The sequence below is a fragment of the Miniopterus schreibersii genome (assembly GCF_964146895.1).
Source record: "Miniopterus schreibersii genome assembly, chromosome: 6".
In the NCBI taxonomy this organism is placed as follows: Eukaryota; Metazoa; Chordata; class Mammalia; order Chiroptera; family Miniopteridae; genus Miniopterus; species Miniopterus schreibersii.
In genome coordinates, this window is record NC_138107.1 from 25477402 (window position 1) to 25495421 (window position 18020).

At 36.9% G+C, this 18020-nt stretch overlaps 1 protein-coding gene across 6 annotated transcripts in view; it reads right to left on the minus strand.

Moving 5' to 3' along the window:
• KHDRBS2 (KH RNA binding domain containing, signal transduction associated 2) overlaps window positions 1–9413 on the minus strand; it is a 491072-nt gene extending 481659 nt beyond the window's left edge. For all 6 annotated transcript variants that reach the window (XR_013999024.1, XR_013999025.1, XM_081140338.1 and 3 more), the window contains exon 1: window positions 9110–9413. Coding sequence is in view for 4 of the 6 variants with exons in the window: in XM_081140338.1 (XP_080996464.1) it covers window positions 9110–9200 (91 nt within the window). In the remaining 2 variants the exon portion in view is untranslated. The remainder of the gene's footprint in view (window positions 1–9109) is intronic.
• Between the last annotated feature and the right edge of the window lie 8607 nt (window positions 9414–18020).

Below are 18020 nucleotides of genomic sequence, written 5' to 3' on the forward strand. Positions count from 1 at the left end.
AAGGAAACAATAGACTCTGCAGTAATAGGTATATAACTCTTCTAAAAGTTTTTTCAAAGCAAGATCTTGATATTTCCTTAAACTAGTAATATTCTCCAATATTTTTTTAATGTTTCAATATTTAATGGTTGCTTTTTTACTCTCTTTCACATTATAATTGGACATTTACCTAACATCTAATTTAAGGGGTGGGTGGAGGTGGAAGAGGGCATTGGGGGGGGGGGGAATGGTGATGGGAAAAATAAATATAGAAAATAAATAAAAAATAATGGGGGATATTAAAAAAATCAAAAATCAAAACTGATTATGCTACCCTCTAATCTGTTTCATTTTTCCCCATAAAACAGATACAACATTAACTGCCTTTTTATATATAATGTAAGGACCTGAGTCAGAATGCATGTTCAATTAAAATAGCTATTGCTTCAGTCATCCCTTTCTTCTCAAAGTTAAAATTATTTTTCCTTCATGTCTTTATGGAATTTTTGTCATAGAAGCTCCCTCTCCTGAGCTGCAGTCAGGACACATCATTTTCGGATATACAATTCTATGAACCTGCAAAATATATCTATACCCCAGAGAAAATACATTCATTCTGTTGTTCTCTTAGAAAAGTAAAATCTAATTTTTAATGTTTTAAAGGAAATGGGCATCAATTGTGCCATTTCTGATAACAGTGTAATAATACCGACCAATCTGTTTTAAAGTTATTAAATTCTAAAACCTCAGAACCTGTAGATGTCATTTAAATCAAGCCATGTTACCAAGTTCTCTTTTTCTGTGAAATCTGTTCACTTCCAAATTTTAAACAAAACCAACACTGACTGCCTCAAGACACAAGAGAGGACCTATGGTTGTTCTACCTCCCTAGAAGACTCCAGCAGTTCTCTAAAAAACATGAAAGAAAGATATCTCAGCAAATCACACAAAGTTCTTCAATCCCTTTTTGGATTAAAAAAAAAAAAAAAAAAAAGCCCAGAATGTTCCTTGCCACCTCATCACCAAACTCCCTTAGAAACAACAAAACAACAATCAATATAAGACATACAGAAAAGTTAGTATGTCTTGATAATCCTTAACCCAATTCTCCACTTAGGTAAATTTCCCTATTTATAAATATCCTTGCCTTTTATATACATGCTACACTTATTTAACAATATTGTGTAATGATGCATCTAGTACTTGTGTTGAGGAACATAGTTCAGAAATTAACGGCAACATCCATGTTGATCTTCTGGACATAATTTGCATATTAATATCTAGCCTTCCTTCAAAGTCTGACTCAATTTGTGTCTCCCCAGCAGAAGCAGTATGGTGCAATGGTTATACATGGCCTCTGGGTGAGAAAGCTGGGTTCAGCTTTATAATTCATTTGCTCTGTGACTTGAGATAAATTAACTTCTTCAATTCTTAATTTTCTCATTTGTCAAACAAAGATAATTCTAATAACTATCTCAATGGACTGGTGGGTGGGTTAAGTGTGGTAATGCATGCAAAGTATCTAGCACAGCGCCCTGACAAAGAGTAATCTCCCAGTTAATGTTGACAGCAATGACAATGATGATGACGATGATGAAGAATCTATAATTATCATGACCAACAAGAGTCATGATCTCCTCTGAATTCCCAGGAAATCATCAGTATATAAAATCCAGCAGATCTTCCTATATACTTTTACTTATATCTAAGGCATACTGTTGAATTCCCCAGATAATTTAAAAACTAATAAATTAAACATCTGATACCTCTTCATATACCAAAAGCACATATTTCAGACATGTGTTGCCAACACACATTCAAGGGCATGTATGTTATAGTCAAATAGAGCAGAGTCCCAGCCCATCGATATTGATCCCCCAAACTGTAGCTTAATTATAAGGGTATCTATAGTAAATGGCCTAAAAATTTGTCATTCGGATGTTCTGGGCTGTTTATTGTCTCTCTACAATAAAATCTTTTTGAAAGGAGTGTCCGTAAGGCAAAGGTAAGCAGTGGAAGATATGCTACAAATGATTTTTTTCCCATAAGAGTTAATAATGATTGAGTAACGGATGCTTGGCTATGAGTTCTCAAGTTTTTGACAAAACATTTCAGGAATCTCATACAACATGGGTATTTGCTAAGATTAATTTAGGAGATCAACTATTACCTAGTACTCATTTTTTTAAAAATCTATTTCTAAATCATGCTTATTTTATTGAAATTCACTATTTTTGTGAAAAAAGGGATCACATTTCAATCTGAGTATATTAAATCTTACATCACTGTAGCTTTAAAAAACAAACTGGTATCAGAATATAATGCCAATTAAGACACATTTCTTATAATACATATTCAGATAAAAAAAAGATTCAAACAAATAAGGGCATATGAAAAGCTGGTGACACTATAGACTTATTTCCAAGGGTTTCTAAAAATTACCTCTAAAGCTTCCTTCCCTTCTACAGCTCCTGTGGGACCAAAGAGCTTCAATCTAGATTGTATCCTTAAACAGAAGCTAGAAATAATGATCAGAACTCACTTTGTTCCCACTCTCAGTACTATGTCACAAAGTCTCTTTGAAATTAGATAAATAAAGTGAAAAATGGGTGGGCATTACTCATATGTATTTATGCTAGTTATGCTAATTCTTATATAAATCGCTAATGAAATATTAATGTACAAGGCCTAACATACATTCACAAGAAAATGTCATAAAGAAATCAATTAAGACACATAAGTAAATTAAGATGCACACAAATAAATGGGGATGAGATATTATATATCAATAATACACCATAGACTGGAAAGAAGAAGGCATGCTAACTGGGTTCCACGAAACCCAGGAAGGGCATGGCAATGGTCTTCCTAGTTTTTCTCATGCCTCATATATGCCAGAGTGGGTACTGGAAAAGCTGGCAATCCATAAACATCAATAGAAGCAGACAAAGAGATAAACAAAAGCCTCAAGAAAAGCCTGCTCTCTCTGGCCAAAGGGCTAGAAAAGGGCAACCTAACAAAACAGAAAACATTTAGCAGCAGACATCCTTCTCCAGCTAAACAACAGAAGAAAAAATAAAATGAAACAAAAGGTATCTCACACTCACCCTTGTCAACAAAGGTTAAATAGGGAGCCTGGACTTCCAATCTTACCCAGCTGTAAAGAGGCACCCTCTTCCCCTCTGGGTGGGACCAGAGAACACCGAATGGGGAACAGGGATTTTATTTCCACCCACTAAGGAGGCCTCCTATTCCATGGAGGCCCCGTGGAGATTCTGGACATCCCCCCTTATGAACAGTAACAAGTCACCCTTTTCCCTCCAAGCCAGGGGGCGATCAGAAGTCTCATTCCTGCTGGAACTTTCAGCACGTTCCAGCAGGAATGAGGTCCCTCACTCCTCTTGGTGTCACCAGAGGCCAGGTAGAGAGGAGTAACCAGGTGCTCCTCCCAGTCCTGACCAGAGCGGTGTCAGTGGGTACCTAGTGGGGAGCCTGGTCCTGGAAGTACTAAGGCGGTGCCTCCTCTCTCTCTGCTGGCATTGTGTCAGAGGAAACCTGCTAAGAGAGAATATTATTAAAAAGTGTGACATGGCCACGCTTTGATTTTGAATGAGTCCCCCTGATAGCACAGTGTGTGTTCAGGCAGGGAGGAGAGGACGGAAGGTAGCGAGGGCAGGAATAGAGAGAAGAGTAAAGCCAATAGCGCTGCAGAGCTTGGAAGCCAAGGGAAAAGCCAAAACACTGGGAAAAGATCCACAGTGGAAGATGCAGCCAAGAGACCTGATCAGAAAAATGTTATTGGATTTGGCAGTTAAGAGGTGATTCTGTCACTAGGGCCACTGGTTTTATGGTGAGTTTTGAAGAGGTAAAACTGAAAAGGGAGGCAGTTTAGTAAAGACTAACGTGGTGGAAAAGTTGAAGAAACAAGGAAGGATAAGTGCCAAGAAAGATTATTTTTATTACTTTGGGCAAGAAAAACAAGAATTCCACTTTTTTAATTTTATTTTTATTTTTTTAAATATGTCTTTATTGATTTCAGAGAGAGGAAAGGAGAGTGAGAGAGAAATAGAAACATCAATGATGAGAGAGTCACTGATCGACCCCACAACCCAAGCATGTGCCCTGACCGGGAATCGAACTCTGATCACCTGGGTCCTAGGTCTACGCTCAACCGCTGAGCCATGCCAGGCCGGGCCTACTTTTTTTAAGTTATTCAGAGTGGATCACAGGTACAGGCTGCTACAAGGAAAGAGCACAAAGGGAGGAAGGAGCTGGAGATGCTGAAGAAAGGACAGAACTATGGAACGAGTGGGGAGGAGACGATGGGCAGCATCGGGGCTCGGGACATGGGCAAGTAAGTCAGCCTTGAACAGGAAAGAAACATTTCATCTTCTGGGAATGAAAGACAGGAGGAAGGAGTCTGAATGTTTTTAGATGATAGGAGGTCGAAGAACATCAGAAAATATATACCCATTTCCGCCAAGAAAACAGGAAGAAATCAGCTGCCAAGAGGGAAGGGCATATGGGTTTATGAAGAGGCCGCAGGAGCTTGGGAATTACCATTAAAGACACAGGACCACAGTTAACCAAGCTCAAGTAAAACACTGACAAGTAACCATTGACTCAGGGAACATGATGCTTCATAACCCCCCATGGAATCATTTTTCATAAGAAAATGCATTTCATAGTTTGGTTAATGAGTTCAAATTTCCCTCAGCTGTAATTCAAAAATAGGGCAGTGTTTATTTTTTTAAGAAATCAAACTTCAAGCTGAAGTCAGGTCCACCATGCCGTTAAAATGTTAAGGAAAATCTTGAAAGTATCATCTTACATTTATATAATTTCTGTTTATGCTTTTGTTATATTTGAATAAAAAATTATATTTATATTTGTATAAAAACACTGCCTATATTATCACAGATGGCATTTTTCCACCTGAAAAGAGCCACACCTGGTAGATGTTACTTTTCCTGTTTACAGATGAAGAATCGGAGAATCAGAAAGGAAACTTCAGACCTGGCAGAAGTGTCACCACCCTATCCCAACTGTACCGTTCCCTTAAACAGAATTTTCTACAATATTGTAAATGTGTTTTAATTGCAGATCGAAGTTAAACTTTGAATTTAGTTTATCTGCCAATTTTTGTTTTTTCTTGAAACGGCATAAATGAGATTATCCCGAATATATTGAGAGGAAGAAAAAATAGATTACATTAATCCAAGGAAACGTCACATGAATGCTATTTTTTATGAGAAGCTGATTTTAGACATTATACCAAAACCCTTCCTTCACTTAAGAACTCGCCATGATTTATGGAAATTACTTTAAGGAACACAGCCTAAATTTAAAAAATGATCCTTTTTGAGAATCTAAATGCAGTTAAGTCACTACAAATACGTATTTGAAATAAATGTTAATCCCCATTTCTCGTGTGGTTTTAAAAGCTCATCTATATCTGCAGCACAGAGGCCAATCCTAGATGGAAGGCCAAGATTTTCATTGAAATTTGAAAATAGCACCTAAAGTTTTTTAAAGACCATGTGAACTGTTGGGATATTTGGCAATATTTGAGTCAACCAAAACAATGATGAAGCTATTTGTGAAGAATTCAGGTTAGGAAGTCTTGCCAACCAGAGGACCCAAAACACTCTCAACTGGGTAAGAATTTATTAATTCCCCTAAAGGTATGGAATTTCCATAACTGAATCTATGAATTTGAACAGATCTGTCTGTCAGCAGACAGGCATGCTTGACTGCAAACAAGAATATTTCCATGTATATACATTTTTAGCCCCAAGCCTTTATAATAGTTCAATAGACTAAAGAACACAAATCAGTCCCCAGTGCCCAAAATAATGTATATGCCTCAAATTACATTATAGTGCATATAATAAATGTATTATTAATCATTAAACTAGGGAAGGAATAAAAAAGGTTTCAAAAATGTTCAACCATTGATTTTGGTGTTCTGAGTGCACAAACACCATTCCTTTGCATCAGCACTAGTCCCAGACTTAATTAGAATTACAAAGATATACATAGATCATCTAGTCCAACTCCTTAATTTGAGAGACAAGGAAACTGGGCCCAGGAAAGGGAAGCTTACCAAGATTCAGTTTAGGCAAAAGGGGTCTTAAAATCCAGGTATCTGGATTCATAGTTTAGTGCACTTCCCAGAAGTAGCAGATATAAATAACCTCATCTAATTTCATCTGGCAAGCAAATTCAGAGGCTGAGTGGAACTTTAAGGATCATGCTGAGTGTGCTGTTTTTTCATATTCAAAAGCACCTTTCATAACAAATGGATAATTAAACAATATTATAATCACGGGAAAATAATTATTTTAATTAATAAAACATTATAAATACTCTTCGAATCATATTATTCAAATTCTTTTCTAAGTAACAGTTAAATACATAAAATGTTTGGGCTCTTTCATTAGCTTTCTCAAAATCATCCGTACTGAAAACAGACAGCAGAAAAGAGTGAAATAAAAGAAACCACAACAAAACTGACAAAACAACAACAAAAATAGTACTTTAAATCCCATGGCCTTCAATTCTAAACAAAGCAGTCAATATTGAGCACTAATTTGCATCTATCACCAATCAAAACAGCAAAGTAAATCATTGTGAAAGCTCATTGGTTTATATCACTACCCTTATAGATATTAGTTTCCGGGAAAATCATTCCGAAGCTGAATCATCTGGATCATTTTTATTACTCACTCAGTCTTGAGACTGTCTGCACAGTACTGACTGAAATGTACTTCAGTGTGCACCTTCCTTCCAAATGAATATCTATGTCAAGTTTATTTATAGCCACTGCCTTCAATCAGTGCATTTCCAGGTATGAGAAATAAAATCATCTCAACAATACTCTCCTATAGAGATCTGAACGGAAACCTGGAAATCTTGGCAAACAGCCTTTGAAAAGATAATGAAAGATCTATAATGTAAAGTATACATTAAGGTTTATTAAAGATTCCAAGGCACACTCACCTTATACTTTTTAATAAGCCCATATAAAGAGCCTGGGGTACAATTAGAGGATTAATTTATACCTAATGCATCTTTTTGCATATGTCTTTATAAACTCCAAGATTATTATCATCGCCTATTTCATTCTCATTTCCTCGTTATGATTCTCTGAAATTTGGACATCTCTCTTTGTTTCTTACTTAGATGCTTTTCTCTCTCTTTAGGAGCTTTTCCTCCTAAGGCTTTACAAAAGCAGGACATACTTCCCCCTACTGGGAAAAAATTAAATTACAAGGAACATCCGAACATGTTCCTAAGTATCAAGAAATCAAGTTCCTGGGAAAGATAAAATGTTAAGGAACCAGGTGAATAGGCTTCTCTGACCGTTTCATCAGCCACAGAATACTTTGTACTCTATTAAGAGTTTCTCACATGCATTTCTTTAGCTTGGCAGTTTTCAAAAGTATACCAACTCTCATTAGTGAAAGATGAATTAATCATTGATCCTGCTGTCCCAAAGAGAACACCAATGAGCAGTTCAGAGAACATGATCAATTTGTAATTTTTTTTTTAAATTTCCATTTTAAAGACATTATCAGCTAAATGAAGACACTTCTGGAAAACATACTGATGAAAACAATTTTGAAAGCTTAGTTGCATTTTTAATTATTTTGAACAATTCTAAGCATTTAATAACTCATTACTTTTCAATACTCATTGTAGGTAGTTATCTTTGCTTTTTAATCAAGTAGAGAGTTTAATTTTTAATTTATTTTTCAACTTTAATTTCTATTTTTTAAATTCAGTAACCAAAAAAGTAGTAAGCAAAATTGCATTTTACCTTCCCAAATCTTCTACAAAACCAACTTGTTTCTTGAAGAACAATTTAGTTGTTTCACAAGTTCAATATTTGAATATAAATCCTTTCTTAATTGTTTAGTGTGCAGAACTGGAAAACATATCTTACACTTTATTGTTATTATAAATAATAATCCATCAATAAGATATTAAAATAAACCTCATGCCTGATGCTTAAAGGGTATCCCACATGGAGGATCAGGATTTTTCCTCCCATGTACAACTGTCTCAAAGTAGAAAACAGTCCTTTTAATGCTGAAGGGCTGAGGGAGAGGAAGTTGTCACTTTTAGTTTTGCTATAGGTAAGTCCATCACAACCTCAGCTACAAAACTGCACTGTAGTCAATTTGATAATGAAGCAATTCATTATTAATGAAGCACTCATCAAAAAAAAAAAAAAAATCTGAAGTTGTTTTTTAAAAGGCATGTGTAGATTACTACAGATACCGTATCTTTAGCAGCTAGCATTATTTCAAGATATATGCAGTAATTTGGCTAATTTTCCTGTCATAAAGTTGTGTGTGTGTGTGTGTGTGTGTGTGTGTGTGTGTGTGTGTGAAACCACCTTTCAAAGCCACGCAAAAGACAAGGCATCTGTGTTCCTCCGGGAATGAAATCTCCTTTAGCATTACAGGTACACAAAAGAAAATGCACACTTGCTGAAACAGTTGATCAATTGTGGAGTGTTCCCAGGGACCAGGAACTCGCAGAGTAAACCAATTATCGCACTTCCAATAAACTGATGACCACTCGAGCCTCCGTCACATTCACAAACACAGAAGAACATGCATAGGACGTGCACCGCTGAATCTAGGTTAATGCCAAGACTTTCCATCGGAAAGCCCGTCATTGAAAGGGTCTCCACCTCACTTCCCAAACGCAGCGGAAATAAATAAATAAATGCATTTAAAATGCTGCTAGAGAGCACGCTGCTCTCCAGAGCACGACGTGGATCCCTATTCACTTCCACAGCGACTCCGCTGCCCTCTGCGAAGTGAAAACGCGCCTGTAAATCACCATGCACTTGGTGGTGTCCCCATCAGTGGCCCTAACAGGTCACGCCGCCGCTGCCATGAGATCCCCCGGCTTCGGTCTCCCCCAAATTAAGAGCCCGAGAAAGAGCGTCGCCGCCCGCCCGGAGGCCAGGCTCGGTCCGCGAGAGCCCCGGCCGAGGACAGGGGGACAGTTTCCGCGAGCGACACCGCGTCCCTCCCCAACTTCACTCGCCCAGCCCGCAGCGGGCGAGCCGGGCGGCGCGGGGTCCGCGCGCCTCGGCGGCGACGAGTCTCACCTTCGGCCAGGAGGCGCGACGCGTGCACAAAAGATGGATCCAGGCTATCTTTCTCTGCCATCAGCTCAGGCAAATATTTCTCTTCTTCCATAGCGCGGACTTCGGACCGTCCGCGGGCGAAGCGCCGGTTCCGCTCGCTCGGACGCAGGGGCGCGGGCAGCGCCTGCCTCCCGCGCGGCTCCGCCTCCCGCGGCGAGGGGCCCTCCGCGCGCCCTCACTGGCCCATGCACGGAGCGCCCCGACTCCCGCCGTCGGGCTGCGCGGCCCAGAGCCCACGCCCGCCCGTCCCCGCCGTCGTCTCCCGCTCCCGCCGAGCCCCCGGCTCACGCCAGCAGCCTTAACCGGAGGGGCGGGAACAGGACGTGTCCCGCCTCCGCCAGCCAGTCATTGGTGGTGGCGCCCTGGGAGGCGGGGCCCCCTCGAAGGCCGCGGGCCCTCATTGGGCCGCGCCGCACGTCGGGTCGCCTGACTGGCAGGAGACAGCTGCAGCGGGGAGGGGAGCGCGGAAGGGGCGAGCGCTTTCTTCTGGCAGCCCCAGCCTTCCCAGGCTGTCAGGCATGCCCAGCTGCGGGGACGCCTAGGTTCCAGCCGAGGTTCTCGAGGGGAGAGAGCGGGAAAAGCACCGCTGACGCAGGAGCTCGGGTCCAAGACGGCAGGGAAGATGGGGGTGCGGAGTGCGCGGCTGAGGGGACGGCAGAGCACCGGGGAAAGTCTCCCGAAGGTAGACGGGACTTCACCTGCGTCCCTAAGGCACAGGTGTCCGCTCCCCGGCGGCTCAGACGCGCTCCCGCGTGCAGGAATCAGCAGCGCGCCGGTCTGCAAACATGACGACTGCGTGTGATCGGCGGGCCACTCCTGTTTCCAAACAGCCTGACCTACATCTCGGGAAAGCAGGAGGATGTCCATTGATAGATAAAGAGGCTCCGGGGTGATATTGTTGTACAGCAGCGTGCTCCTAGCGTGCAGCCCGTGGGGTATTGACTTAGTTCTGATTTCCCTCCCATCCATCCTTCCTTCCCCATTCCCCGTCTGTTCAGGGAGGGGGCTGGATTTTAAAACTAAAACGCAGCGTAATCAATTAGCCACAGTTTGTGAAGGAGCTGGGAAGGCATGTGGACGAAGGAGGAGACTAGAAAATAGGTAACCAGGGTTGCTCTAATTTCCCCCTTTCTCCTTATTTTAGAAGTGACAGCCTCTTTCACCAGATGCTGTTGCTGAGCTAGTTTGTATCTATCCCACCTCTATTTAAGGACAGTTAAACCCTCCAGGTATCACCATCGGGGCCTGAAAACGCAGCTTGCATGCTTCAAATGTTACAAATTTTTCCTCCATCTCTTTTCATAAACAGTCATTTTCCATTTTTGCCCCCCCCCCAAGAATGGAGACTAACTTTTCTACAAATAAAGCATCCAAGTTCTCTTACTGTATTCAATTTTTTTCTTTATTTATATTTCAAGATAAGGTTGGGAGATTGTCTTTTACTTATGTTTTAAAATTTTACTGTGACTTCCATCCATTATCTCAGTTTGCACTCTGAAAAACATGATACAAGTATTACTTTATCTGTTTTATGGGTATGGAAATTAAAGAGACAGAGAAGTCCAATGACCCAGAAGTATAAATATGACCTCTTTTTGGCACCAGACATTGTTCATCCAATTTTGAAGTTGAGTGTATGCTATCATGGGGCCAGTGATAAGGGGATAGGTGGCTAATAAATTGGATAAGACTGTTAAAAGTTTATGAAATAAGCTGTGAGAACCATGACTCCTTGATACTTTTGTTTTTTGACAGTAGGAATACTACCAATCTTCAGACAGGTAGCCAGGTAGCTATAGTAGTGGAGGGTGAATTAGAAGCCAACCACAGCTAATAAATTGTAAACACTTGGAGTGAATATAAATTAGAAAAATTATTGTGCAGTAATTGTAATCAAATTTTGCTTTGCAGCATACCAAAAGATTAAAAGCATATGATGCTGATGAAGACATGTACAAACCCAGTTTCAGGAATCTTGTTATATCCAGCAACAGCAATTATATTATCCATTCACAGTCTTCTTTTTCATGGTTAAAGGTGCATTAAGAAGATATTGTGAAGAGCAGTCCAAGGGTTGACTTTACTACATGCCGTCTCTAGATATCCAGATCATTATAAATATGGTAAGCTAGCTGACTTTTATTTTCCTAGTTATTATCAAGAAAGAGTTAAAATTTTATTTTCTCAGGTAAATTCTCAGCAAATGCCTAAAATGCTTTTTAATAGGGAAAATGCATTCCCAAACAGGATATGGATGGAAAAGGCAAACTCTCCAAGAGCCCTACACATACATGTATCCAACATCAGATCCATGTGTTTTCAATAGATGACTCTGTGTTAACATCTTCTCCACTTATTTCACATATAAATATTTTACAGGTACCACAATTAGATAGTAGGTATTCTCAGAGCAAGATTATTAATGCAAATATTGTATAAACATAAATGTAAATAAATTGAGAGCCATCTATAGATGACTATTGAATGGAGAGTATCATATGTCTATACATGAGTAAATTATAACTACTGGTAAGCCCACCTCTTCTTCTAATGGTGTAAATCACCATAGTCACCACTAAACTGATTTGTATATCTTAGATAAATATTTACCTCATTTTAAACATGAGTTCTAGTCCTGAAAGGTTTTTTTAAATGCTGTTGCTCTTACTGAACTATTATTTCAACAATGGGATATTAAGGAAAATTTTGCACAAAACAAATTTGGTACTGAAGGATGAATAAGGCATGCATTGTTGAATATGTTCTGTAGCTAATGCACAAACTATGTATTCAATACTTTCACAAACGCTCATTGGAAAAGCCAAGTGAAAGGGCATTTAATCAAGCTTATCTTTGCACATTAATAAAAATACCTAACCTATATTATTAAATCAAACACACAGTTTCCATTTAAGAGTTCTCATCAACTTTAGGTATACTTCCTTAAGCTAACTAGTTACTCGAAGGATTCAGTAGAACCCAATTTCAATAAGAACAATGGGTTAATAAAATTATAGCAGCCCAATAATCTATAAACTCCGAGTCCATTAGAACTTACTCACAATAAGAACCATGGGTTAATAAAATCTTAGCAGCCCAATCATTTATATTAAGCTTGCTAATGCCTTGGTACCTGGAACAGGATATAAAAAAGGACCAAAATATTGAATGACTGATTTTCATCTATTGAAGAGCCTGGCAGAGCCCATTACATAGAAAGTGCTGTTTTAATATTTCCATTTATTTTAGTTTCACTAACTAAACTAGTGAAATCAGTTCCAGTTTCTTTTAGAACTTTCATTATATATTTTAGGGTTGCAAGTAGGAAAGAAGGGAATGGAGTCTTGGCTGTGCCAACAGTCAATAGCAGCAGTAGCAAGTGCAGTGAAAAATCTCTCATGGGTAATGTGTTCAGAGCCAAAATATATGCTATATGTTAATATGCCACAGTACAAAATGAATATTCATTGCTCAAAGCTGGCCTATATATATATACACACACAGGGGAAAAAAGTGTTTCCTGATTGGAAAACTTTAAAAAATTATCATTGAATTTTAGCAGATACAAATGTAAGAACTGCAGATGAGAGAGAAAGGACTGATGTATGTTGAGAGCCTACTATTGTGCCTGGAATGTTGTCATTCTAAATCTTCACAAATGTAAGGAAGGCCAAGAAAGAAGCTGATTTTAATTCTAAAGTGGCCAACAACTCAAATACAACATTCCTGATGCCAAAATTATCTCTGTTTGGAAAATTAACCAAGTTCATCTTATTATATATCTCTATGGACAATCACTGAACTGACACATTCTGGTCCACACTGATAGCAGCTGAGGAGCATTGTGAGAAAGGGGAATGAAGCTATTGTTTCAAGGTGAAAGTTATTGACTGTCCTTTTCAAATTAAATCCTTGAATTGTTGAATTGTAGCTCACATATTGATTATTTCTAGAAATCAATATATTAAGGTAAGACATCACATCAGTAAAATAATATTTTTATGTACAGAAAATGAAGATCTGAGCTCTGTTCTATTCAGTATAAAATTAAGAGATGATTTCATACAAACAACCTTCAGGTACACTAATACTTTTGCTACAGAGACAGATGGATAAGCAATTGTTTTATTTCACTAAAACAAGTTAATAAAGGGTGGATTAAATTTCAGTTGGATTATTTTTAAAAACACACACTCATGGAAAGGATTAGTTAATATTGTATTTTAAGAGAATACCATCTCATTTAAGGTTTTAAATTACAGCAGATACTTGTTGATTTTATATATATATATATATATATATATATATATATATATATATATATTCTATTATTCTGGTCTCTCACATTAAATGATATTGCCATGAAGGAAACCATCATTATGAAATCCTACTATATAAAGTAGTAATCACAAAGTAAGTACAGCCATTTGAAGAGAATGATAATAGAATTAGAAAACACAACTTCAGAGACAAGATTTTATCAACCCAACAGAGAACAACAAAATTTTAAAATCAAAGATGGGCAATGTGTAAGACATTGACTGTCATGACCATCCAACCAGTTTCATGGAAGTTATCTCAATACATGACAATTAAACATAAAATGTAATCTTAGATTGAATCCTAGAACATATTTTGTTTATATTTTATTGTTGTTGGCAGTGGTGCTGGTGATGGTGTTTTTTCACTATGAAAGACAGAGATGAGATAATTAGCAAAATGTAAAAAAGCCCTAGAGTTTTACTTTACTGATATTGCTAACTATATTGTGAGCATATAAGTGAGTGTCTATGTTTTGGAAAATTCATAATAAAATATTTAAGGGATAAAGGGACATATGTTTGCAACCTACTCTCAAATACTTAAGAAAAAAATATATATACATACATTTATAGAGAGAGATAAAGGAAGAGACAGAAACAGAAAGAGAAAAAGAGAGAAAATGATAAAGTGATAGAGCAAATGTGGTAAAATAGTAACATTTGGGTAAATTGGATGAAGGGTATACTCAAATATTCTCTAATATTTTTGCAACTTTTACATAAATCTGAAATTACTTAAAAATTAAAAAATTAGATCTAAATATTCCCCAAAATAATCTCAAAGTATCTTATCCAAACCTCATTTTAGAAGCTAGCCACAGAGAGCACAAGCCCATATTTTCATCAGGTAGCCTTTGTTATAGCATGCACTAATTTCGTGAATTTGGCCACAAATGACCAAATATTTTAATGACTTTACAAATCTCACTAAAAAACCAAACATATATGTGAATTACCTACTTATCATTTTTTTCCAAACAAAAATAGAATACAATTAATTATGTTGGTTCAAGTATTTCCTTTAAAATAACATTTGTAGCCATTTACTACAAAATTGGCCACTTTTAAAGAATTTCTTTAAATGCACTATAGGCATAAAAATTTTATTTTGAATAGATGTTAGAAATAACTATTTTTATTTTAATGATATGGAAAGAAAATGAGAAGAAACTGTTTAGAGTTCATGCTTCTTGTGTACAATCTTGAGTTTTGAGTATGTCACAATATCCCTGCATGCCTGGTTTTACCCTGTGTCTTCTACGTACTTTTTCCTGTTTATTGGACACCATAGGCAAAGTGTAATAGCCTTTATATCATAATGTGCTCTGTATGCTCCTGCTGTATTTAATTGGCTGGCTCAAAAATTAGAGGCAAGAATAGAAGTAATGAGACCCAGGGACAAAAATCATTGTATATGACAAAAGTTTACCATTGTGACAAAAGTTTAAGAGCAGTAAATGTTGTCTTCTTACTGTGGCAAAAGTTTGGGAGCAGTCACCCTTTCATCATAAAAACATTCAGAAAACTAGGACTAGAAGAGAAATTTCCCAACATGATGAAAGACATTTATAATATATATATTATATAATATCATATATCATATATATAATATACATATAGCAACTAGCATCATAGTCAAGGGTGAAAGACTGAGAACTTTCTCACTAAGATCAGGAACAAGGCAAAACTGCCCACTTTCACCACTTCTATTCAACTTAGTATTAGAAGTTCTAGCCAAAGCTACTGGACAATGAAGAGAATAAAAAGAAACAAAATTTGGAACAAAAACGTAAATCTATATTTATTCATGGATAACATGGGCCTACATGTAGAAAATCCAATGAATACATAACTACTGGAACTAATAAAAAATGAGCAAATTTGCAATTTTAAGATCAGCACACAAAATTCAGTTGTTTGTATACACAAGAAATGAGCGATCTTAAAAAGAAATTTAAAAACAAATTTCATATACGTTAGCATCCAAAATAATAAAATAGTTAGAAATAAATTTAACCAAGGAGATGAAAGACTTGTACACTGAAAACAACAAAATATTACTGAAAGAAACTAAAGATGACCAAAATACATGGAAAGACATCCTATGTTCATGGATTGGAAGACTTAATATTATTAAGATAGCAATACTATTTAAAGCAAACTACATAGTCATTGTAATCTCTGTCAATATTCTAATAGTAGTTTTGTGGAAATGTAAAAGTCAATTCTCAAATTCATATAGAAATGCAAAGGATATCAAATATCCAAAACAATATTAAAAAATAACATACTTGGAGGACTCGCACTTCTTGATTTCAACTTACTACAAGGCTACAGTAATCAAAAAAGTATGGTAGTACTAGAATAAGCATAGACTTATAGACAATAAAATAGAATTAAGTGTCCAGACGAATACCTATATATCTATGGCCAATTAATTTTCAAAAAGGGTGCCAAGACCATTCAAAGGGGAATAAAATACTCTCTTCAACAAATGATGCTGGGACTACTGGATATCTAAATGCACAAGAATGAAGTTGGACCCCTGTCACACTATATACAAAAATGACCTCAAAATGGATCCACGGTCTTAGTATAAAATTTAAAGCTGTAAGACTTTTATAAGAAAACAACACATGCAACACAAGGAAAAATAGGTAATTTAGACTTCATCCAAACTTTTTAATTATCAAGAAAATGAAAAGACAACTCATAGAATGGGAGAAAATATTTGCAAATCAAATGTCTAATAAAGGCCTTGTATTCAGAATATAAAAATGACTCTCATGACTCAGAAACAAAAAGACAACCCAATTTTAAAAATTGGCCTTGCATAGACATTTATCCAAAAGGATACATAAATGGCCAACAAGCACATGAAGAGATACTAGAGATGCTCAACTTCACTAATCAGTAGGAAAATGAAAATCAAAATCACAATGGCTATCACAACTTAATACCCACTATGATGGCTATTATTAGTTTTAAAAAAGAAAGTAAATTTTGTCAATATTGTGGAGAAATTAGAATCCTCATACATTGCTAATAGGAGTGTGAAATGGTGTAGCAGCTATGGAAAACAATTTGACAGTTTCTAAAAATGTAAGCACAATATTACCAATAACCCAGCAATTCTGCTCCTAAATATATAGGGATGGTTAAAGTAGATTTAAGTATCCACTTTTGTTGGTTGTTGGTTAAATTACCAGCCATCATTACCTAAAATATAAATCATAAGTAAAGATATAAAATAATAACAATAATGATAAGAAGACAAATAAGACAATAATTAATAAATAAATAACAATTCAGAAATAAAGCATTTCAAGTACTAACAACTGTAAACCCTACTTTTGCCCACCCTGTATATGCAGATACTTGGTCAAATACATATACTCACACATTCAGCAGCACTATTTACAATAGCCCAAAGGTGGAAACAACCCAAATGCTCACCATCCATTGGATGAATAAACAAAATGTGATATATTCACACATGGAAAATTATTCAGCCATAAAAAGGAATAAGGTACTGATACATGCTACAATGTAGACAAACTGTGAAAACATTTATGCTAAGTGGGAAGAAAAAAAAGCACAGATGCGAAAAATTTACATAATATATGAATCCATTTACATGAAGTAGCCAGAACAGCTGTAGTCATTTGAAGGTTTGATGAAGATATAGGACTCCGGTATAGCAGCTGTTTGCTAGAGACACCAAGTTTGTCATGACATTGAGCTTTCCACGGACCTTTCACTGCAGGGCAGCTAATCGCTGGACTATACAAGGGTGTAAATAGCAGGAGGCAGGGATCAATTATAGAGGGCCATCTGTGAGGCTGGCAACCACAACACACTTAATTCACTTTGAAGTGGGTATTATTACCATCCTCCCATTTTTGCAGTGAGAAAAATTGAGGTGTGAGAAGTTTAAATTGCCCTAAGTCTCAAAGGTGATGTATAACTCAATTAATATTTAAACACTGGTAAGTGGACCCAAGAATGAGCACCTAAGAACCACATGATGTTAGAAATTACATAATATAGCTAGTGATATCAAACACAGAATTCCCAGTACTTATGGAAAATGCAAACAGTTCTTACATTAACTGGAGCCAATGCTTCTTTAGAGTCCATCTCTTTGTGGATAACCTATCTTTGAGATAAAAGATGTCACCCATCTTTTCAGGATTTCTTGTTAAGTGCTGTATTAGTCAAACACCACATAAACTGTACAATATAAGAAGAATATTCAAAAAGCAGCATGTAAAATTAAGATATGTACCTTTGTGGACTACCAACTATTGATTGAACTAAATTAAACTATTTCAGAATATCATTAAATTACAGAAGCGGATATTTTCCCTGATTGCCTTGGATTGTTGATACCAATTTGAAGATTATGAACTTTTACTTAAATATGTCTAAAGGATATCAAATGCAATGAATGTCACAGTAATTACTATTTTCCCCCTGAATGTTATTTAAAGCTATACAATGACTATTAAAACAAACCCATCAACTCAAGAAGTCTTTTTTTGGATTCC